The sequence below is a fragment of the Cylas formicarius genome, unplaced genomic scaffold, assembly GCF_029955315.1.
Source record: "Cylas formicarius isolate icCylForm1 unplaced genomic scaffold, icCylForm1.1 PGA_scaffold_4__25_contigs__length_36172078, whole genome shotgun sequence".
Taxonomy (NCBI): domain Eukaryota; kingdom Metazoa; phylum Arthropoda; class Insecta; order Coleoptera; family Brentidae; genus Cylas; species Cylas formicarius.
This window is the reverse complement of record NW_026844334.1, coordinates 2,409,288-2,434,831: the sequence shown is the minus strand read 5'-3', so window position 1 is coordinate 2,434,831 and position 25,544 is coordinate 2,409,288. Positions and strand designations below refer to the sequence as shown.

Here is a 25,544-nt window from a genome sequence, read left to right as displayed (position 1 = left end):
GGGCCACTGCAGGCTTAAGAGGCATCTAAGCCTGATGGAAGTGGAAGAAAACACAGAATGTAGATTGTGTTAGGAAGAGGAGCAAACTGCCGCACACGTACTGTGCCACTGCGAAGGCCTAGCGAGAGTGCGTTTCCATCTGCTGGGCGATACCAAACCAGAGGCAGAGAGCTATACGAGGGAGCCATTATCGAAGTTGTGGAGTCTGGTTAGAGAGACGCACCTGGATAAAGCCCTATGGCTATGGAGAGATCCTTGAAAATACATCACCCTCTATAATTTGAGGTAAATCCCTCTATCCGTTCGCCAGATATATTTAGAAGTCAAACTCTATAGTCTTTATAATCTTGTCTATAGTCTCTGGTGGGGTCATAGGTCATACCCGAACGGTGTTTAAGGCTGAAGCGTAAGTAGAAAGGAATCAGTGAATATTCGCCTCTAGACAAAGTACGAATTTCCTTTCTCGTCCGTTTCGGATTAAAGGGTTGACGACGAAGTCCCGGACGTTCCCGGAATAATCCGGGGACGTCCACGTCGTCGTCTCGTCGAAATGAACAATTTAACAAATCCGGGACGCTTTTTCGCCCATAAGGTTTGGAAACGTCCATCCTCGGTTAAACCTTAGGGGCAGAAGTTCTTAATTTCGAGCGAAGCGTGGTCAAGGTTCGGATGCCGCTTTGCCACGTCGACCTGTTGACGGTGAGCGTGTCAAAAAATGTCAATAGTTTGAAATTATATAAAAATTTCCTGTTTTTCCATATTTTTCAAAAACGAGTGTAATTGGAGTAAGATATTCTATTAAACACATATATAAAAAACAGGGTGTTCTATTTAAAAATATATAAGGCTTATTAAGGCTTATATTTGAGAAAATTGATAGTGGTTTGTTTTATACATTACTTGGAAAAAAACTTTATATTAATGTCACCAGAAACAAAAAAGTTACAGCCAATTAAAATGTTATCGAGCTAAACTGAACGCACGGTACATAAATTTTCATTTTATAATTTAACTTATATAAAACAAACAGTTTTTTCATTCCATTTAGCACACAGTTACCTAGAAATTTCTTTAACTTTTTCATCCGGTTTTTTTTGAAAAAGTTTAGTTTTAAAACGGTCAAGCTTAAGAGTTCCCTGAAATGTCATATGACGTATGTCAACTGTCATACCACATTTTGACAGAATAAGATTTGTTTTGACGTCTGATATGATTCGTTTTGAGTATTAAAAATCAACACGCATATTTTTAACAGTTGAGATTTTTTTGCTTCTGTATATAAGTTTAGCTATTTTACATAAAAGCGTACGAGTGAGCGTTTCTATTAGATTGCCATTGGGTGAGCCACTTCATCACTACAAGAAAAGTGTATCCATCTCTTACACTAAAATTTATTATTAAACCTATTTTCGTTAATTAGCCTTTGCTGCTTGAACAGGAAATCATTCGAAATTTCTGAAGATATCTTGCAAAAAACGTTGGTTGTGCTTGTAAGTTTTAAAATAAAGGTATAAACTAAACAGACTCAACTTTTTTTGATCAAAAAAGAGATAATTTTAAACTTTTGAATAGCAACTTAAAAATAATCGGGTAAATGCGGAGTTGTAACAAATTTAGAAGATGAATGACAGCTTGAGGACCTCAACCATGGCCTCCTAGGTCTCCAGATTTAAATAGTTTGGACTTTTTCTTATGAGCGCCTCTTAGAAGTGTGCTTTATCGCATATAACACTGTAGAAGAGCTAAATGATCGTATATGAGGAAAAGAGCTGAAGGGTTTATCCTTCAACGTGGAGGACACTTTCAACAACCCATCTAGTTTCTACGTTCTACTTTTTTGTTTAAATAACAATCGTTTATTATTCATTTGTTATTTATTAAAACTGTAAAAGTTAAGGAAATATTCTTTTTTTTTTCTAGATATTTTTTTTAGGTATATATTTTATTTTTCACAAAAAAGGTTTTCGATTTAATCAGTGCAGTGGCGACCTAATTAACAAAAATATTATTTGCTGATAGACAGTGACTGAGAGAAATCAGTGGCGTGCCATTAATGTATGCCGAAATAGACGGGTGAAATTCCGTACGCCCGCAACTGGTGTATTTTAAGAAAATTATGGTATACTAAATAATGCCTCTTGATATATAAAAAAGTGTGTCAAATTTGGTTAAAATATCTAAAGTGGTTTTACAGATATTAAAAAAATATATTTTATTTATCGTAAAAGTTAAGACGTTTAGGACCCTTTAAAATGGTCCCAAAAATCGCCCCTTTGAATAGTGACATTCAATTAGAGAACACCCTGTTAAGCGGTGCGTGGACGTATTATTTTTGACGGGGATTTATCAGAAAAAGTGAGGTTGGAATTTACCTCTCCCGTAGCTTTTCTGAGATCGGGGTCAAATAATACCCTTTTGTTCTTATACGAAATGAAAAAATAACGATAGTTTTGGAGTTTTAATCAAATAACTGAATAACTACATAAGATTGCTTTGGGAAAATCGCAAATGTAAAATGACGTATCTCTAAAGAATGATGTAATACCAACAAGCGTATTTACATTTATGTAAAAATTATACACCAAGTTATTTCTAAAAATTCCCTTATGCGCACAAAGTCCTTTTGAAAACCACAACGCAGATTATTTAAAAAAAACTAATTATTTAATTAGTATATTTACATTTATGTAAAATTCCAATCCTTTCAAAAATGTTAAATATTTGAAAATAGGAATGTAAAATTATTTCAAAAAACAATATATATAAAAATTATTCATATAATACTCAAAGTGCACAAAATTTCTTTGAAAACCACAGTGCAGGTTATTCCAAAAAATTCCATTACTCAAACAGCATACGTCAAATTGTGCATATTATAAAAAGATTCCTTCATTTCAATGTAATTTACCTACATATAATAATGTAAAGCAAAATAACGTATATCTAAAGAATGATGTAATACGTATAAGTACTTCTTTAAGTGCACAAAATCTCTTTGAAAACCACGGTACAGAATATTCTTAAAAGGCCATTACAGCATATTACATCTACATAAAAAATATGCATTTGTAAAATTACGAATTTCTGAAGAAATTGCTAATTGTGCAACAAAATTATTTTTAAAATTCCCTTATTTGCACACGATCTCTTTGAATAACCTTAAATTATTATAAAAAAAAACTCCCCCCCTTAAAGGAAAATCACGGCAATCCGGCAACGCCTGTACTCTATATCTAATAAGTTCGATTCACCTCTGTCGTAAAGTTGTCCGTAAACGACCAGGTCGAACTGGCCTGATCGTACTGTTCGAACGCCGCTATCGATTCCATTTCGTTCAGTTCCATTTTCTCATTTCCTCCCGAATTTCATATCGTAACCGTGTTTTCCGCTAAACGCCGCGACGCCCGTCGACATCGCCTGCAACAGAAAAACGTTTTAACGACCATATTTTAACGAGGGAATTGTTAAACTCGCAATTAAACGCGGAACAGTTTTAATGGCCGAAATGTAAAACGATTCGAACGATTTTTATCAAATTCGTGCCATTTCTGTTTTATATCTACGCGTTTATGTTTAAAAATCTGTGGAGCGCAAATCCGGACGTCGTGGTGAGCTGATTCAAAAATTGCCAAAATGCGTGCCAAACGAAATCCAGTAAAATCGACCATGACTGATTTGTTCTCTGTTGTAATGGCGCTGTCAAATTTAGAGCAATGAATTATAGTACAAAGGAATTCCAAAGCAATTGCAATTAATTTTCGAGCGATCGGAACAATCGCAGAACAACGTCAAGGAATTGCTCGAAGAATTTCAGAGGAATTCCAGAGGAATTATCCAATTATCGTGGTAACCTCGAGACTGCGTTTTGGTTTTTTGGAAATCACACGAACCAGAAAATAATTGACCCAAAATAGGTTCCGAAGTGCGTTGAGGTTGTTGTCTTTCAGAACACCTTTTTGTATCGTTTTTATATTATATTTTACTATAACTCGTTTTTCTTCATTGGTAAAGTCCATGACCACTTCCTTGAAAAATTAATCTATATATATTATTTATAAGTACTTATGATGGAAAATTGATCACTCAAACGATTTTTTTAAATTTCGATTTCAACATTTTTTTTTTATAATAAAAATTTTAAACACTTTTAATTAAAAGATAAATTTATGAAATTTAAAATATAATAACAACTTAAAATTATTTGTTAATTTACAGTTATTTTTATTTTTTTAACTTATTTTTTTGTCAAAAATCAGCATCAACACCAAAATAATTTGTATGATTATCTAAATTTGCAAAATTGTATTTAAGTAATAATTAAAACTTATTTTTTAATGATATAATTTGATAATTCGCCCTGCCCATTTTAAATCACAGAAAATATTATTATTACAATTAAAAATTTAATACTAAAATATTAACTAAAAAAACACAACCGAACAACACTTATTATGATTTGATTTGATACATTGATCTCTTGTACACCTGAAAACTGCGTTCGAGGTAAATGGCTACAACAAGAGGGAGATCGAGAGATCAATGAACTCAAGATCATCAAGATCACGGGATACCGAACAACGACCCTCCACCTCCCACGCATACCTGCCGTATATTCCGCGTGTCACCGACAGGATTGGCAGAGTATTGAAAAGACACAACATCAAAACAATCTTTAAGCCTACAAAGAAGATCCAGCAGACCATCAGGTCAGCGAAGGACAAGAGGGACTCACTCTCAGCTGCAGGAGTCTACCGCATTCCGTGTTCATGCGGAAAGGTCTACATCGGAACTACCAAGAGATCAATGGGAACGAGACTTAAGGAGCATAAAGCAAGCTGCAGGCTAGGACAGACAGAGAAGTCTGCAGTAGCTGAACACGCTCTGGGCAGCGGGGAACACAGGATACACTTTGAAAGCTGTAAGTTACTAGCATCGGTCAACGGCTATCACAACAGACTAGTCAGGGAAGCCATTGAGATACAAAAACGCCCACACAATTTCAACAGAAAGGAGGAGACCCTTAGACTCAACCAAATCTGGAACCCGATCCTTAGGAACGCCCGAGCAGTACCGATCGATATCCCGAGACCAACCGAAGCAGAACAAGCCCCGCCCACCACCAATCGGCATAAATACAACCTGCGCAGGAGAAACCGTCAGTCTACGTCCAACATCGGAGATGGAAGGACCTCTGAAGAAGCTCGCCACTTGTGCTAGCGAAACGTTAGGAAGGAATTACAACCGACGACGGCCTTTAAACCCGAATCAAGATATTAGCTTAAAGGTGGAGTGTTGACTAGTAAATTAAAAAATGATAATTTACTAAATAAATTTGAAAAAATAAATATAGATCATAACAGCTTTAAAAATTTAAAAATGATTATTTTTTTGTAAATTTACGCTGTTTGGTAAAAATGAAAAGAAAAACTTTATTAATTTTTTTAAAATTTTATTAATAATAACTATATATGCTGTTTGGTAAAAATGAAAAAAAAAACGATTGTATTCTTTACAACATTGTTATAAAAATATAAAATTTTATTAATAATAATTATATTGAAATAGCATAAATAATAATAAAATTTGTTTTATAATAATATTTTGTATTATTGTCTTAAATTATCACTGATATATTCTTCTTCGGCTATCTATACCGAAAAATGACATAAAACCTTAAAAACAATAGCCTATATTCTAATTATGCTACGCATGGAGATGAACAAAATGAGACATTCAAATGTATTGTTTAACGATCAATTAGATTTAAATACCCTTCCTTTATTGAACTTAAATTCTCACGACAACATTAATTAAGGTTTTATGGTCATTTTCCGGTATGTATGTATGTGTTGTCGAAACAATTGTATGCGAAAGTTTTAGTTCTTATTTGTTTTGCAATTTTTAAAATTTCAGAATATGTCAAACAACAATTTTGGTGAAAAAGTTTTATCTTCAAAAATTCAGTGGGGTATCGGAATATCTTTTCTTGATTGATGCTCGTAAAATCTTCTAGAACATCCCTGTTTTGGTGTCCGCGCTTTGACGTAAAGCGGCCACTACAAGGAAATGAAATCAAAAAGTTTCCTTAATAAAATAAAACAACTCTCTTTATAGGTCTTCCCACTTGTAGCCTTTTAATTTATTATGCCCCTTTCGAAAAATATCGTCCGCGATTGATTTTAGGTCTTGCTGTGAAATAAACTGACGGGGCGTCATTCTGAGGGCGGTTTTGTTTCACCACGAGCGACATACTGTTTTTTAATTGCGTATCAATTGAAGACTCCCAAAATTTGCGTTTTTTTTTTAAACGTAATTAATAATAACACTGTTATTTGGTGAATATTTTTTAAAAGATTGTTTCGACCCTAATTTTCAAAGGGCTGGACACTAGTATCCTCATGATAATCAAGAACACTTAGTCTTCTTTGCAGACAACATCTGTGCGATTCCATACATGCCTTTTGTCTATTTTGCGGTACTTAAATCTCATTTTACAAACAACTTTATGGAGGTACTTTTTAATAAATTCTATGCGTGAAAGCAGTATGACGAAATATACAACAATACATAAATTATAAAGTTTAGAAACGATGGAATCTAAAATTTAACAGAAAACGTAAGTATAGATGGGTATAGATTCGTTTTTGGCCGAAAGGGTGTATTCTGTAATTGAGTAAAAAGCATGCTCCACAAGAAACATTCTAACTTCTCTGGAGAATTTAGACTGTGATAAGTCTCAGATATGTTGAGGAAGAACATTGTACAAGTCGGTGCGAGGCTTATTCCTTGCCGAGGTCGTCAGTCTGGAGTAGTATGGTACGATGAGGTTTGCCTGTCTGGTGTTGTGTGCATATCTGTCAGAATGTCTTTCAAAGTGTCATGATCTTTAGCCTCTTGAAGATAGGGCGGCAATGTGCCAGAGGTTGATCTGTGCATTGTGCGTATATTCTTTTGCATTTGGAAAGCTTTGGCTGCATGGACAGACCCGCCCCAGTCTAGGACCGCGTACGACAGCAACCAAAATAAACCATCCTCATCATGATCGATGGGGCAAAGGATTTAACATGCCTTAGCAGGTAAAGTCTAGTGGACAATCTGTTACAAAGGAGTTCGATATGTCAACGATTTATCCAGTGACACGCCCAATAGATTAATTGGGACTTGATTCAGACGACTGCGTGGAACGTAACATGATGGGAGTTCTTTAAAGGGAGATCATTATTGTATATAACGAAAAGTAGGTGGCCCAGGATAGAGCCTTGCGGAATTCCATACCTGGCGGGAAGTTCCGTTGATTTCGACCAACTGAGATCTATTGTCCAGGTAAGACTTAAGCAGTTCGAGCGGAGTGCCCCTCAAACCACACCACTCGAACTTCCGATGCAATACATTGTGATCAATACAGTCAAAAGCCTTAGTCAAGTCAAACAATGTGGCTCTTACCACCTCAGTGCTACCAAGACCAAGTGCCACCTCCTCGACAAAGTCCACAAGAGCAAGAGTAATAGATTTCCCTTTGCGATAACCAAATTGAGAACTGCTCTTCAATAACTTCTCCACCACCTTGGCCAGAACCGGGATGATTGCGGTAATTATTTGGGTCGCATTGGTCGCCATTTTTATGGATAGGCGCAATTTTGGCAATTTTTATTTGGTCGGAAAAAATTTCCCTCTCCAGAATTCTGTTTACAACGAACCCTTAATTACGGGCACTACATGTTTCATGGTTTTCTAATGGTTTTCAATTACGGTGTGAGTATTATTATTTTTTTAAGAGAAAACCGTGCGTCGTACGAACGCAAGTTCATGCAGCAAATTCGCTCCAAATTGAATGGGGATTTTAAAAGTCATTTTTGTTTTCAGAAAAAGCAGCAGCGTGCCATTTTTTTAAAAAATAGTCAGTCCAAACCCAGTACGGACAGCACTGGTAAAAATAAAAATAAAGCTTTCGTGTCAAAAACCGCCTCTCAATAATTAAAAGATGTACACCAAATTTGATAAAAGTATCGAAAGTGATATAAAAGTTATTAAAAGAAAACCTAATTTTTTAGAAAACTTTAACACTCTTTATCTTTTGTACCTATGTCTATATGAAATCTTTGACTTAAAATCATGCAAGAAATCGTTTTTTTGGCAGCTTACTTTTTTAACACCCTGGATAGGTAATATTTATTACGACATTTAATAGATGTTACTTGTTATTTTTCAACAATGTCCAAAAATTCAAAGTTGCATTCAAACATGCGTTGTTGATATTTTAAATAATTTACTTATTTATGTTTCGTTTGTAGTAAAATTTTATTAACTATCTAACCAAGCTTATTTAACACTTGTGAGCGAGTTAAAATCAGCACAAATTAGCAGACGGCCTTTCTGACTTTCTGTACAGAATGAAAGACATTTTATTATATACGGAAGGCGAATGACGTCACAAACGTATCCAATACCTTAAAAACAAAGTAGGTTTATTTTTCAGTATTATGTCACATAATTGAAGTTTCTTTTTGATAGAACCAAACAACCTGGAGGCTTTGCAGACGCAGGCGGATATCTGCCGCAATTTAAATTGCTAGTTTCCTGGAAATGTAATTTGGCCGGGAGCACAAACAAGATTTTAGACGTTGATAATTCGATTCGGAGGAGATATGAGGCATACATGCTGTAAATAAGTGCTCACCTTTAAGACGATACGTGTACGCAGGAAAGGTATTGTGTTCAATGGCGAATAACGAACTACTGAATGGGCTGCAAATCTTATTATTAGACGCTTCGCGTTTTACAAATTAGGGGCACTTAGGGGCCGAATAATTGTCTTTGCCGTTTCCTAGAGTATCTCTCCGTCACACCAGAAGGTACCATTATAACGTGTTGAGAAATAAATGGGTTTGATGGGAATGTCGTGGATCTTGAAAAAAAAAAGCAGTGAAATAAGACCATATAAAGTAAAAAGTGAATTTACACTTTCCCAAGAGTGTCCCAAGGAATCATTTCCAGGCTTGTGTTTTTCTCTACTCATAGAGCTGGTTTTTATACCACATTAAAATATCATTCTATCTATATAGCACCATCGTTTTCGTAATATTAGTCGTAAAGCGATTAATATCAATTAATCGTGGGTACCAGTAAGGGAAAAGATTTTTTTACAATTTACGGGATGTCAATTACCTATACAGGGTGTCAAAACGAAAATGCGGTGTGATGATGATGCTATGTCAGCAGAAAAGAATTTCATTCCAAAGACATGCACATAATAAGTGGACGTTTTTAGACAATAAAATAATCTGAACGCATACGTTGTAGCATTTCTATTAATATTTTTTAATTGCCCCCAAAAAAACATCACAAGGAAACCATGTAAAAAAAACAATTGTTAACACAGAAAATAAAACTACAATATTGCAGCAACAGGAACTAATTTAACGTTTTACATAATACAAAACCATTACATAATTGTATATGCAGACACTTTTAAATTTCAAAAAAACCAGTAAAAAAACAAACCACATATATAAATACGTGCCACGGATGCGATTTTTAGAGAGAACCTCTTAGCGATCTTTTGCGTTGAAGTTCGGAAATACGTTCGGCAGAGTTTAAAAATGTTCCGTCTTCACATAAAACGAATTACAGAGTCTCACCCCTGTTGCCATATAAGTTCAGTTAGTGTAAGGTGGCTTTGACGGCTAGAACGCTGCCTCCTTGGATGTGGGTTACATTGTTGATTACTGTCATAATTCAAATATTTTTTGACATGTTACTGATTTATTTATTTCTTGTTCATAAATTTAATGTTTTCGCTTGCTTGCATATCATGTGTAACACAGAGTACAAGCTCTTATGGAGAAGCCCAAAAAAAGGATATACCAACACTTTAGAATATATGGAAGAAAGAAAAAGATAGACATTTTGAATGAAGAAGAGCAACTTAATATTTTGTTGTCAAAAGGACAACGCTTCGAACGTGGCTTTAAATAAACAACTGCTAGTCCTATAAATTCTGTCCAGTGAAACGGGATTACAACATCAGGACATTTTTCAGAAATAATATTTGATAATATTATTTGGAGAGATTGGCAAAATACCCGTTACTGAAGAACAATGAAAAACGTATGGAAGTTACAAATCCGAGAGAACTTCTGTCAAAGTATGGTGCGCTATTTGGAGGTTCTGAATAATAGGTACAGTATTTTTTGATCAGAATTTAAATTCCCGAGGCTACTTGGAGCTTTTAAAAAGTGTACATCACTTTGTTAAAAACGAAGCGCTTGAAAGGGAACAACGAAATTTCATTTGGCAGTGGGATGACGCTCCTTATCACGAAAGTCAAGATATTAGCAGGAAGTCCCGACCTAACTCCACTAGATTTTTTTCTACGGGGTAACTTAAACATTTAATTTACACAAACACGACCGTCAACGGTTATTTAAATGGGACTGAATATGTTAGAAATGCCATTATGTCGAGGATATATCGATCAACTGTCACAATAATTATTATCCTTTGTAAGCTATCAGTTTTTTATTGATCGTTCGTTAATAAAATATTCAACAACGTTATCGAGTATTGTTTGGATCTTTATAAGCGTATCGGCAAGACTATGATGAACTATGAAATGGTAAATCATTACTTTAGCACTTGTTTTGTTCAAACACCGTCGTATCCACCTTGCACTAACTGAACCCGTATGACAACAGCATATTATTTGTGTAAAAAAATTAGGCATATACAACATTATACGAAATTGCTTTAATTTTTAATGCTTAATATGACAAGATTATAAAAATAGGTACTTTCCATTAAAAAAAAAATTATTTTATTTTTAATGTTATTTTTCGCTTCCTTTTATTAATACATATTAAAATTTCTTCTTCCGAATGAAAATTATCACAGAAACTTTTCACCGAAATCTGAGAATCGAAGAGGTACAATTATCTGATTATATATAGTTAAAGTCTGTTTACAGATATAAGAAAGTGACTAACTGATACGAATTAAGGAAAGACCCGGGCAAGCTGTAAGAATGAAATATCTCCGAACAGGTCCGTACTTTGCTTAGAATTTAATTATTTGGGATTGTGTTAGGAAAGATACTAAACAATATTTATTTATTTATGTATGTATTTATGTTTAAATCTAAAATAAAACTATAAGTTATTTTTATTACCTATTTAAATTACATAAAATTATTCACATAATATATCAGTGCCACTATCACTATCATCGTCTGTTCTAATTATTATTTGTTCTATATTATTTGCAATATGGATATGCGATTGTTGTGCTTTTTCTATATGTTTAACAGAATTTGCTCAACTTTGCGGAGGGATGTTAAAAACTTCGGTTTCTATAAGTTTGAGAACATTGGAGTTGACACGGGGAAAAACATTGCTACGACGAATGGCAGATTTCAGTTGCTGCCAAACATGTTCAATGGGATTAAATATACAGTGCTAAGGTGTAAAACTGTATGCCCTATATTTTTTTTGCATAATTATCACAGACGTATTCCTTTTGTAGGTTCAAGCTTTATAGAACTTCAGTTAACTGCTTTTTATATGTTTATATATATATATATATATATATATATATATATATATATATATATATATATATATATGCTTTATTATAAATGTAGTTTTGGATTGTTGCTTTTGTGTCACATGAGAAAGTTTCATCCAAGTAAATAATTGGCCTTCGTTGTTCTCTATTAATCCTAATTTTTTCTAGATATTCCAGTAGCCATTTCCGAATTCTAAAAGACTCCATTAAAACTTGCCATTTGTCATTTTTTTAAAATCTAAAACCCATGAGCTGAATACACTTTCATAAGGTAGTTCTGCCACATATAACACCGGTTTCATTTTTTTCAAGCCTCCTAATTAAGATATCTAATGTAGGCACGCTTTGTTCCTTGTATAACTGGTGAATTTTACGCCGTATTATATCTTGATCACCTTCATCTACGCTCGAGAAAATGTCAGCATCGCTTCTTTTTTTCCTCGCTGAAATGGAATTATTCACAATTTTCCATACAGTTGATGTTGGAATTTTCATCAATGTGCGGTTTCTTCTAAAGATGCTTGCTTGCTGGCACCACGTGAGAATCAAATAAACATTGTTTATAACTTCCTTAGTCTCAATAGAATAGATAGAATAGAGCATCTCCCGAGATACACTAGACTCGCACATATTTTGCATAATTCGCACACGATTCAACACACCCTGTATTACACACGCAATAAGAATGATTACTAATAAACTTAAACTAAGTAGTATACTTATATGTTGAAAAAGATAAACTCCTCCAAGCTGTAAAATGACTGTTTTATTAAAAAAAGACTGACTTTTATTGGCAGTTGTTTTGTCTGTAAGTTTAGTAAGAAAATGGATGCAGTGGTAACTTAAACCTAGCCTACCCACATCAAGACCTAAGAAATCAGGTCGAAGGTTGTCAATATTCTGTCTCTCTATTCAGATGTAAAAAATCTGTGTGTAATCTGTTAAGTAAACAATTAAGTATATAAGCGCTTGGCAATGTAGGGATTTTAAGCTAACATCCCCTCTACGTTGTATGCCAAAGATTCGTGCTGCGGCGGGACCCTGGCCCCAGTTTATAAGACCATAAAGCTAGTGGGAGAAAAATTAGAACATGAAATGCTGTCAATAATAAATATGCCACAATCAACAGGGCCTTTTGGGCTACATATTAGAAAGATGTTTTTTGGGATTTTTTAGCCACCTGGTCTGATGACACCAATTTAGTTTATGGTCTAAATGGTTCCCAAGAATTTTGCACTGTCTCCATTATTGACTTGGCCGATGTGCCTTGGAGAGAAGATTAAAGGTTAAGCTATTTTTTGTAAACCAGTCATTAGCTCTTGTTAATTCAGCTTCAGCAGGTGCTTCAGTAAGATTTTTTAAAAATTATTATACAACGCAAAAAACGTATTCAAACCACGCCAGCCAACCATTCAAAAAGGGTTTAGGGCGGTCGATGATATATATCAGAAAGAGGGTAGGTGCCATTACTTACATCTGCACAACCCTATTTCTCACTGGTAATATACGCTTGGTTTTATTCTTATAAGCCACGTATTGTTCCCTCTCAGCTGGAAATGAACCAACTGAGGCTCAAGATATCAAAGTTGTAATATTTTAATTTTTTAAACTTCTCAAAATGTTTGTGAATTTGGTTTTTGGTACTGATTCAATTATTTTTGATATACAAGGTACCAAAGTTGTTTGCAGTAACTAATAATAATAATAATAATAATAACTAACTTCAAGACAAGTATAGGATAGAAGTAAAATTGTTTATTCATTTGTGAAATTACCGTTATCGAAAACGACGTCAAAAATGTAGAGTATCAAACACAGCGCATTTTTTTATAGACTCGGTATAGACCCCATCAACCCCATATCGGGCGTATCTGTTTTAATTTTTCACTAAAACAAATAATAAAACACTATTTGGACAGCCGGTATAAATATAATAATATGATCTCTGCGATTTTCTTTCCTCATTCAATATTTCGAGTGCATTCCTAGGGCAGGGACGTATCCCTAAAGGCTAAGGACGCATCGTCGGTTCGCGTTAGAATGGAGTCAAAAACCACGTCCATTATCGAACGGGTCCTCGAAACGGCGATTCCAGTCGAATGAATGAAATTGCACGTCGGATTTATATTTAGCGTCACTGCAATGGAACGGAGAGTGGGAGAGAGCATAATTTACCCGAAATTCGAATTTGTCGAAATTATTCAATTCAATTCTTGAAAAAATTTCAAAGGGACATGTTTTTCATGTGTAGTTCCTCGCGAGAACTTTGGAACTATAGAGTTGATATCCTTGAATAATTTTTCAAATAATATTGTCTGAAAACAGTGTCTCTGGAATTGGAACAGCTTCTATAGTTATATCACGTGTATTCTCTCTTTACGTAACAAGATTGCTTTCGAAAAATCGTCGGTGAACGGGGCAAGTTCGCAGCAAATAGCGCGAATCACCTTTTTATTTTAAAAAGAAGGCGCTTCGCGGATTCTTGTCCTAGAGGTACGCATCGTGCTCTTGCTAACCACTATGGAACTTTCGCAAAATCGATGTAATTTAATTGTGAATACACCCCGTATAAAATGTCCTTCACATTTCGTCGAACTTGAAAGTTACGGCACACTTCGGTAAATATTAAAATTTGTACTGGTAATTGCAATTTAAAATAATATTTTTTCAAATATTAATATGTATTATACACGAAACCTTAAACTTTGTCTAGACACAGTTCACGCTTCTTCGAAGAAGCCAACAGGATGATTGGCGAAACATCAGCAATTTCGACTAAGCAAAAAACGACGCAGGAGGAATCCAGAAGTTTTGTAAAAAGCATTACAGGCAGCAAAGCAGGAAGTTTCTTTGAAAAATGACTAATGTGGCCAAAAACGCCGTTTTTATTATACCTGTTTTATTTTATTATATAAAATATTATGAAATATTTGCCAATCATGGATAAAAAAACAAAATTTATGCCCATACTTGATTGAGGGCAGGTCCATCAATTTGGCTAATATCACCGATGAAGGTAAAATCATTTTTCCAAGCTTTTGTGGTAGACTGTTTAACCAAACTAATATCTAGGTCACTCGCTTGCTCCCAGAATTCTAGTCAGGTATTCCAATTATATTCGATTGCCTCCACCTCTGCATAGAGGCACATACTGAGTTGAAGGAAGTAAGGCACCTTCGGCATTTCTAAAATTACGTTAACACAATCGAAATTTATTAACGCTTGTTTAGTACCAGTCGAACAGTGTAATGTACTAGATATTTCTACAAATATTTTTATTACTAATAACTTCTCGGTCTCCGTTGTTACACATGCTTGCAACTCCTGTCTTGTATTTGGTTCTTCAAGTGTTCATGATTATGTTGTCCCCTCCTTAAGATGCATACATACATACATACATACATACATACATCTTTGGCTATAGCCGACAGCTCATCCCTCGTTTTTTTCTTGACCTCTTCAATGTTGTCAAATCGCTGTCCTTTCATGTCCCTTTTCATACGTGGAAATACGAAGAAGTCACACGGAGCGAGATCAGGCGAGTAAGGAGCATGGGGCAGAGGAACCATGCCATTGTTAGCCAAAAACTGCTTAACAGAAATGGCTGTTTGTGCAGGTGCATTATCGGGTCTTTTTTGTCGAATACTGTTGCGCAATCTTCTTAAAACTTCCAGATAAAAAGCTTGATTAACGGTATCACCTGGTGGAACGAACTCTGCATGAACTACGCCGTTGATGTCGAAAAAGCAAATCAGCATCGTTTTGATGTTTGATTTGACCTGATGACATTTTTTGGACGGGGAGACAGTGACGTCTTCCATTGGCTGGACTGTTGCTTCGTTTCTGGATCGTAACCATAGCACCATGACTCGTCACCAGTAATGATCTTTGAAAGAAAATCTGGATCCGTTTCAAGCTGTTGATTCAAAGCACGACATGTTTCAATTCGATGTTCTTTTTGCATGTCAGTCAGAACACGAGGAACAAACTTGGCAGCAACTCTTTTCATTCCCAAATCTTCGGTTAAAATTCGCTGAACCGTGCTCCAAGACAACCCGCTAATCTTTGATAATTGTTCAATTGTCTGTCGACGGTCTGTGAGCTCAAACTATCGAATCCTATTAATATTTTCGTCGATTCGAGCAGTCGATGGACGTCCAGAACGAGGTCGGTCATCAATTGACTTGTCGCCATTTTTGAAGCGAACAAACCACTGGTACACTTGAGTTTTTCCCATCGCATCGTCTTTATAAGCTGTTTTTAACATTGAAACAGTTCCAGCAGCAGAAAACAAAATTTCACAGCTGCACGTTGTTCTTTTAAAGTTGCCATCGAAAAAAACGAAACAACAAAAAAAACAGCGTTAACCAAAAATGGCACTGCAAGTGAACAAAACAAGTTAAATTTAAAACGAAGGTGGCGTTGAACTCGCAATAAGTTGTACTATCCACAACCTAGCGGCAGAAAGGTGTACTATGCAAGCTCTGCGCGCGGCAATTCAATTCCGCTTTTTTATGGGTACCCCATCGTATTTATTAACCCTTAAACCAATTCAGGGTTGAATTAGTCGCAAAATACGACGTTTTTGCATTAAACATGCAAAATGCCTTTTTTGTGAGCTACTATAAAATATTAAATCAATTTCAACTCGTTCCGTTACACCTTCATTTGGACATTCGTTCATTTGCTACCATCTCGAACATTCGACCATTTGTGCGAATGTCACAGAATCTAGTCGCACAATGCCGAACCGCCACGAAAATCGTATTTCTCCATTAACAAGCTAACATTTCAAAATCGTAAGAAAATAAGGTTATTTTGTGATGGGCTTTCAAGAATTCGCCCCCGGGTCCTCATCTCGATCGGTCGTCATTGGCCCGGTGCCTTTTATTACCCCCCCCCCCCCCCCTACATTATTTCCTTAAGTATCTCACAACGGGGGTCGCAGGTGTCCCATTGCAGAGAGACGGAGGCCCCATCTGGAGGATTTTCATTACGGACCGTAACGTCGTCTATCCATGCAAGTTTACGGCTTCGCCATTGTTTGCACCGATTAAAAATGCACAGGTTGAAAATTAAAATTGAAAATTTTTCTGATGCGCCTCGACTGTAATTAAGGAACTTAATTTTTTGTGGACTTTTGTGCCGCGAAATTAATTTTCGGTGTTAGAAAACGTCATTAAGCGTTGCCGCAAGGCCTTTGTTCTAGTGATGAGAAAACTAGCCGGTTTCGAGGTTTTGGTAGCCAAACTTTCCTCATTTTATGGTTTTTACTTAAAGTTTCTCGGTTCAGTGAAAAAATGGATGAAACAGAGAAACTGAGAGCGCCTTTAATCAACCATTTTATTTAGAACATTTAACTGGTTATTTATTTGTGAAAGTTTTGCATAATGTTTCTCTTTATTGTTAATCGGGAGCTCCTGTAATCAACCATTTAATTTTGAACATTTAAGTTTTTCGTTATTTTTGCAAGTTAGACTTTCCTCAGTTCTACTTAACTGTTGCCTTAATTATTTATATTTGCTATAAAATTTGTTTTGGTTCAGCGAAATAATGGATACATCAGGATAATTGAGAGCGCCTATAATCAACCATTTTATTTAGAACAATAAAATTGTTCTTTATTTTTGTAAGTTATACTTTCCTCAGTTTTGCTTAATTGCTTAACTACTTAACTATTGCCTTTATTGTTTACATTTGCTATAGACCTTGTTTTGGTTCAGCGAAATAATATATAAATCAAGGTAATTGAGAGCGCCTTTAATCAACCATTTTATTTAGAGCATTTAAGTTTTTCTTTATTTGTGTAAGTTATGCTTTCCTCAGTTTTGCTTAGCTTTTGCATTTATTGTTTATATTTACTAGAAACTTTCTTTTTGTTCAGCGATATAATGGATAAAATATAGGAATTCAGAGCGGCTTTGATCAACTATTTTATTTAGAACATTTAAGTTCTTCTTTATTTTTGTAAGTTATAATTTCCTCAGTTCTACTTAACTGTTGCCTTAATTATTTATATTTGCTATAAAATTTGTTTTGGTTCAGCGAAATAATGGATACATCAGGATAATTGAGAGCGCCTATAATCAACCATTTTATTTAGAACAATAAAATTGTTCTTTATTTTTGTAAGTTATACTTTCCTCAGTTTTGCTTAATTGCTTAACTACTTAACTATTGCCTTTATTGTTTACATTTGCTATAGACCTTGTTTTGGTTCAGCGAAATAATATATAAATCAAGGTAATTGAGAGCGCCTTTAATCAACCATTTTATTTAGAGCATTTAAGTTTTTCTTTATTTGTGTAAGTTATGCTTTCCTCAGTTTTGCTTAGCTTTTGCATTTATTGTTTATATTTACTAGAAACTTTCTTTTTGTTCAGCGATATAATGGATAAAATATAGGAATTCAGAGCGGCTTTGATCAACTATTTTATTTAGAACATTTAAGTTCTTCTTTATTTTTGTAAGTTATAATTTCCTCAGTTCTACTTAACTGTTGCCTTAATTATTTATATTTGCTATAAAATTTGTTTTGGTTCAGCGAAATAATGGATACATCAGGATAATTGAGAGCGCCTATAATCAACCATTTTATTTAGAACAATAAAATTGTTCTTTATTTTTGTAAGTTATACTTTCCTCAGTTTTGCTTAATTGCTTAACTACTTAACTATTGCCTTTATTGTTTACATTTGCTATAGACCTTGTTTTGGTTCAGCGAAATAATATACAAATCAAGGTAATTGAGAGCGCCTTTAATCAACCATTTTATTTAGAGCATTTAAGTTTTTCTTTATTTGTGTAAGTTATGCTTTCCTCAGTTTTGCTTAGCTTTTGCATTTATTGTTTATATTTACTAGAAACTTTCTTTTTGTTCAGCGATATAATGGATAAAATATAGGAATTCAGAGCGGCTTTGATCAACTATTTTATTTAGAACATTTAAGTTCTTCTTTATTTTTGTAAGTTATAATTTCCTCAGTTCTACTTAACTGTTGCCTTAATTATTTATATTTGCTATAAAATTTGTTTTGGTTCAGCGAAATAATGGATACATCAGGATAATTGAGAGCGCCTATAATCAACCATTTTATTTAGAACAATAAAATTGTTCTTTATTTTTGTAAGTTATACTTTCCTCAGTTTTGCTTAATTGCTTAACTACTTAACTATTGCCTTTATTGTTTACATTTGCTATAGACCTTGTTTTGGTTCAGCGAAATAATATATAAATCAAGGTAATTGAGAGCGCCTTTAATCAACCATTTTATTTAGAGCATTTAAGTTTTTCTTTATTTGTGTAAGTTATGCTTTCCTCAGTTTTGCTTAGCTTTTGCATTTATTGTTTATATTTACTAGAAACTTTCTTTTTGTTCAGCGATATAATGGATAAAATATAGGAATTCAGAGCGGCTTTGATCAACTATTTTATTTAGAACATTTAAGTTCTTCTTTATTTTTGTAAGTTATAATTTCCTCAGTTCTACTTAACTGTTGCCTTAATTATTTATATTTGCTATAAAATTTGTTTTGGTTCAGCGAAATAATGGATACATCAGGATAATTGAGAGCGCCTATAATCAACCATTTTATTTAGAACAATAAAATTGTTCTTTATTTTTGTAAGTTATACTTTCCTCAGTTTTGCTTAATTGCTTAACTACTTAACTATTGCCTTTATTGTTTACATTTGCTATAGACCTTGTTTTGGTTCAGCGAAATAATATATAAATCAAGGTAATTGAGAGCGCCTTTAATCAACCATTTTATTTAGAGCATTTAAGTTTTTCTTTATTTGTGTAAGTTATGCTTTCCTCAGTTTTGCTTAGCTTTTGCATTTATTGTTTATATTTACTAGAAACTTTCTTTTTGTTCAGCGATATAATGGATAAAATATAGGAATTCAGAGCGGCTTTGATCAACTATTTTATTTAGAACATTTAAGTTCTTCTTTATTTTTGTAAGTTATAATTTCCTCAGTTCTACTTAACTGTTGCCTTAATTATTTATATTTGCTATAAAATTTGTTTTGGTTCAGCGAAATAATGGATACATCAGGATAATTGAGAGCGCCTGTATTTAACCATATTATTTAGAACAATGAAATTGTTCTTCATTTTTGAAAGTTATACTTTCCTCGGTTTTGCTTAATTGCTTAACTACTTAACTATTGCCTTTACTGTTTACATTTGCTGTAAACTTTCTTTCGGTTCAGTAAAAATATGGATAGATCAAAGTAATTGAAGGCGCTTTTAATGAATCATTTTATTTAGAACATTTAAATTGTTCTCTATTTTTGTAGGTTGTGTTTTCCTCAGTTTTGCTTAATTTTTAAATTTGTTGTTTATATTTGCTATAAATATTGTTTATATTTGCTATAAATATAAATATAAATCAAAGTAATTGAGAGCGTTTTTAATCAACTATTTTATTTAGAACATGGAAGTGGTTCTTTTATTTGTCATAATTTTTTTAGTTCCTCAGGCACTGGAGCCAGCAGAAAATTAAAATTGTGAAGGTGGCTAAAGGAGTACATTATTTCCTAATATCGAAATTCATTCTATATTATACGGGGTTGTTAAAACCAATGATTTATCTACGAGACACAAAAGTGGTGAAAAGTGCTCTTTTTTTAAATGTAAAACGGTGTATATTATCGCATATTCTATACGCAGATCGTTTGGTTTCTGAAATAAAACCAAAGCTTCTCTGAGAACTGGATTATTGTGGCATAAATCACCTTTTCCTGAATATTGAGAAGAGGAAATTTTCCAGAATTAAGAAAAGCTTTTCAAATCATTTTATTTACACTAACAAAACATTAGATGCTTAAAATAAAAATTGCACAAAGAGAAATTCTATCAATTTTCACATTAGGTGCTCGAAGTGCTCACTATTGCATTCTAATTTAAAATCTGTTAAAGTTGATTGGTGGTGGTACCGGTGTCAAATAGACTATAATGCACCCTGTGTGTAAAAATCTAATGGCATGAGATCGGGCGATCTTGCTGGTCAACTGGTCAAATATTTAGGTATAGGGACATTATATTTTTTGAAAGGAAATTTAATTTCAATTGCATATGGAATAATATACCTTCAAAAATATGTTTGTACCTGGTAGCAGTAAATCATTATTTTTGACCAACCTTGTATAATGTAGATTTCGATATTAGGAAATTCTGATCGACACCTCTCTAAGCTACGTCTAAACTTTAAACTTTATACTGGCTCCAGTGTCGTAGTAATTAAAATTTAATTGAAGCTATGTTTTTTATTTACTCAAAAACAATCATAAAGTATCAGCGGATCGGAAAATGCAATAATATACATGGTGTCCCATTAAAATTTCAATGTTCATGCTACTTTTTGGAAGGCACTAACCAATTTTTCAATGTAACGTTCGCCGTAAACGTCCTTTGTGAACCACCTCGTATATCTAACTCCGATGGCAATGAAAAGGGGGGGTGGGGTGTGGAAATTTTTATCCCCAAGTAATGGAACCAGAAAATCGCTCACGCGTGGGAGGTCGGCTCACTTGCTGGTGCGGAATTTCCGATAAGGGCCTGTGTGTGTAGTTGAGGGGGTTGGGGGTGTATGTCGAGTCATTCGCAATTTCCGACTCAAGAAGTGTCGGGTGTTAAATTTTAATCGGTAAATAACGGAACTCAAGTCTCATCACTTTGTCTTGACAGTCCTTTCGCCGATCGTCCATGGTCCGATACCAGTCGCGTCGGCATTTCAGTTTCAAAATAGCAACAATAAGACCGACAATTATGTGGAAGTGGCTTTCTAAAATATGGCTTTTCTTCAAGATTTCTTTCGAGAACAACATTTCCTAACAAGATTGAAACTATTTGGTAGGGGATATTTCCCAGTTTGCCTAAAGCAAAAATAAGCTAAAATTAAAAAACTGTTATCTGAAGATTTGAAGGACAAACTGGTTGACAAGGAAAAAAAAAGCTAGGAGAGTATTCCGCGTCATTACGAAGTGTTTTGTGGGCAACAATAAGGGCGACAACTATGTGAAAGTGGAAACAGTTTTCTAAAATATATCTGAAGAATATATGGAACAGTTTCATAGGGATTGATAGAACGGAGTTATCAGTGCAGGGGATGTAATTTAATGAAGTGTTTGGGGTCGATTTTAAAGAAAAATATTTTTTCCTAAGTATGAACTCTAGAATTGAGGTAAATATTTTGCATCTAAATAATGTAAATATAAACATAAGTTAACAAAACCAGACAAAATACCAAAACAAAAGTGAAGTATTTAAGATGTTGTTTATTAGCAGAAAGAATTTCATTTGTGCTTTTGGGTTTACGAAAAAGGAATTTTTTCTCCTACCGGGGAGATGCTATCATGTGGGTTTATATTAAAACCAATATTGGAGTCGGGTTTACTTTCGATATAGGCATATGTGGCGCCGTTAACTACAAAATTTCCGGTGAGACGAAGGTAAATTTCGAGTACGTGTTTACCCGGGGGGGAAACTTGTTCCCCAATACAAACATCGTCGTTAAACAGTGGCGGCGATCGTTTTTGTTCTCCGCTGCGATTTAATTTTGTCAAGCTTTAAGAGCCTCAAGACCTCTAATTTCGTCGATCCGGAGGTCTTCTATGATATTATATTTAAGAACATGGCGCTAAATTGGCAGAAAATTTATGTCAAGGAGTCTTGACAAATTATTTGCAATATTACTCCGTTTAGTTGAGGTAATTTTTAATTTAGCATCCTAGTCTATACTCCTAAAAAGAAGACTGGCAAGAGATTATATAAACTCGCCATACAAATAAAGCTTACAAATACCACCTCAGGATAATTGACAAAACCTAGATAGAAATTGTTAATAAAAATAGTGCAATGCAGAAAATTATACTGAGAAAGCAAAATACAAGTGGTAACTGCTGTCCTGCCAATTGACTTACTCATAAATCTTCCGAGATATATACAAATAAAAGCTTACAAACATCACCTCAGCATAAATGACAAAACTGAACTTCAGATTATAGTGGTGGTTGACAAGGCAAGAACAAATAAAAAAGCAAGTGGTAACTGTTGTTCTACTGATACTGAGAGCGGAGATTTACGTAGGGTTACAAGAACGGAGACATAGTAAGTGCAGAATGGTAACTCAGGCGCAACAGACAGAAGAGGTTGAGTTGTGACCACCGGGAATTAGATTATTTCTTAACACTGCGGATGATTTCTTCATGCTTCCATAAAGATGATGTAGATCAATGAATCTACGGCTCAGAGGAAGACTGTATCTACTGTTCAGGTAACACTGTCAAGCAGCATATAAAATGACCAGGGACATGAGGTAATATCTATCAACTTTTCCGGGTGTATCAAACGAATAAGTTTGATACACAGTTTCTACTCAAAGATTTTTCATCTATACTGAACTTGAAGTGTGATGTGACCTCATTTTGCAGTATTGCTTACAGGATTGCCGATATTCTTAACTGGATAGACCCTCTTTTGCAGGAGCGCAAGCAGTTTGTCAGTATTTTAAGTGATAAAGATAATCTCTCGTCGTCAGATTAATTCGTCTTTGTGGTGTTAGGGAACGGTTTTAGGTCCTGTGCTATTTATAATCACGGTATAATATGTTAATGACACTTCAATTGCCATTTCAGATAGGTGCGATCTTATATTGCAGAATAAATGCAACGATATATAGTTTTGGTTAGTTTTGGTTAGTCTCAGAAGATGGATAGTCTAGAAGCTGTTGTTTATTTAATAAATACCTGACCTTACCAAATTTGCTAATATTTCAGGTCGGTATTCATGTCTTAAAAAATAAAAACACCTTTTTTAAAACAAAGACATTCATTCTTTTGACACCGGACAGCAAAACAAAATGGACATACCTTTTGCCAAATATAAAATTTCGTCTAGATCACCCTGTATACTGGGGCTTCCACTTTAGGTATATGATGCGTGGGGTAATGGGGTGTCTAGCTTTTTGCGTTCCCAAAAGTGATGAAACTATCAAAAGTGAGGAGTGAACATACGGATATTTCCCGAATATGTAATATTATTACCGTATCTCGGTTCCTTTCGTTCCTTACGATTGGGTTTTATATATGGCTGAGAAAATTCTGCGGTACAACAGTATAGAGGGAAACTAGATGTAAAAGGACAATCTGAATCTAAAATCCAATATTAGTAAAAGTAAAGTCAATGCCATATTATTTACATTAAATATAATTACAAAACAAATGAAGCACGTATCAGAAAAAAGTTATCGAGTTATTTAAAAATAAATAATTACTGACGTAAAAATAAATATAGCAATGAAGTAAGAAAAACGAAGTCAATACAATAATATATAAAAAAAGATTGAATTAAATTGAAATAGAAAACTTAGAATATTTTAATAATTTTTTTGATAAAAAAAGAGTGAAAATGGACACCTTGGAAAAATTTAGGATACTTTTCGACGGTTTGGTACTAGAAGGAATAATTATATTACAATTTTTTTACGAAGTATAAGTAGTTGAATTGTACTCTGTAGGAGAAACGAAGAAACCTACTATGGGATTTAATTCGGTCAACTTTCAATCGTCCGGATCGCATCAAAAACTTTTTTATACGACTTAGCGGCAACAAGTACGCGGTAGAAGATAGACGACACTTTTCCGACGCGTCCCGACGCTATTGATATACGCCGCGACGCCTCGCGGGAACTAAACTGGAATCGCGACTTCAAATTTCCTCGGGATCGCACGGAATGCGCGGGAGTTTCTACAGGATTGAGCTTTTCCGTTACGCAGAAGAAATGCGTACTAAACGGGGAGAGCATTTGATCATATCGTGAATCCACACAAGAGTCGAGCTTATACGGGTAATTCGCAGAAAATTTACATTTTGGTGCTACGAAGATGTTCGAAGCAAAAGTGAACTTTGTACCGCGCGTTCAATTTTATAATTCTTTAGTTAAATTTCATAAAGATATGCCCATCAGACCAGTCGTGTCTTATGTAACAGCTCAAGCGGTTAAACTCTCAACAAAATTAGTAAATATTTGAAAGTTCCACACAGATTTTAAACCAAAATTTGCAATAAAAAATTCTTTTGAATTAATCAACAACATTAAAGATATCAAAATCTTATTTCCCAGTATTCCACCTATGGATGTGATCATTAGCATTATTACTATTATCTCTTTCGAATTTATGAAATGATTTATAAACTCTGCAATTTTTTTTAATATTACATACTGTTTTAAAGCTAAGATAAAAGTTATATGATTGCGATTGGTTGCATAGCCAGCAGATGGCGCCTCCTAATATAAATATAATAAATGAGGGTTCAACAACCTAGCGAAAACGGAATATTAGTCTTTATCCCGACTTAAATTGCGAATAAAAGCTCAAAGAAAAGTTCAACTTTGGGCAGCATTGTCACTAAACGCTGATTTATGATTTAGGTTGAGGTGTCATTTATGTTTATTACTTTTTTACAATATTTTCGACAGACCCAGTGGCTGACGTGTTTGCTACTCTCATATTTAGTCGTTTTTTAATCAAATTTCTAAATGTCGTACTCCATTGTCCTTACTGTCCACTTGTAGTTGCCAGTAAAATATTCTACAGTTGTTGTACACGGTTAGAGCAATATCGACTTACATGTCTTGATTTTGGATGCGGATAAATATGTTATTAAGTCATTAATTTGAGGCAAATGCAGTGGCGCGCTCAGATTTTATCTACAGTTCCCCGTTTTCTCATAAATCGATACAATTTTCTTATTTTATATGGCAATCATAGTTGGCTATAGTTGTTTATGTATTAGTAGGCCGTGCATATAGCGGTCAATGTCAGTTAAAGACACGCATAGAAAATAATTTAACCCAGGATTTGAATATAAATGTATTGGAAAATCCAAGCATATGGTTTTGACTACTTAAAGAAAACATAAACTTAAGTCATATCGTACCAGGAAAGTCCACCAGTTACACGAAGAAGACAGTTT

General features: G+C 34.2%; 1 protein-coding gene across 1 annotated transcript in view; it reads right to left on the bottom strand.

The window, feature by feature from the left end:
• Window positions 1–24,237, bottom strand: part of LOC132700510 (tachykinin-like peptides receptor 86C) — a 68,174-nt gene extending 43,937 nt beyond the window's left edge. The window contains exons 1-2 of the mRNA XM_060667875.1: window positions 24,104–24,237; window positions 3,252–3,417 (exon numbers count right to left, since the gene is read on the bottom strand). Coding sequence (XP_060523858.1) covers window positions 3,252–3,344 — 93 coding nt within the window. The 5' untranslated portion in view covers window positions 3,345–3,417; window positions 24,104–24,237. The remainder of the gene's footprint in view (window positions 1–3,251; window positions 3,418–24,103) is intronic.
• Between the last annotated feature and the right edge of the window lie 1,307 nt (window positions 24,238–25,544).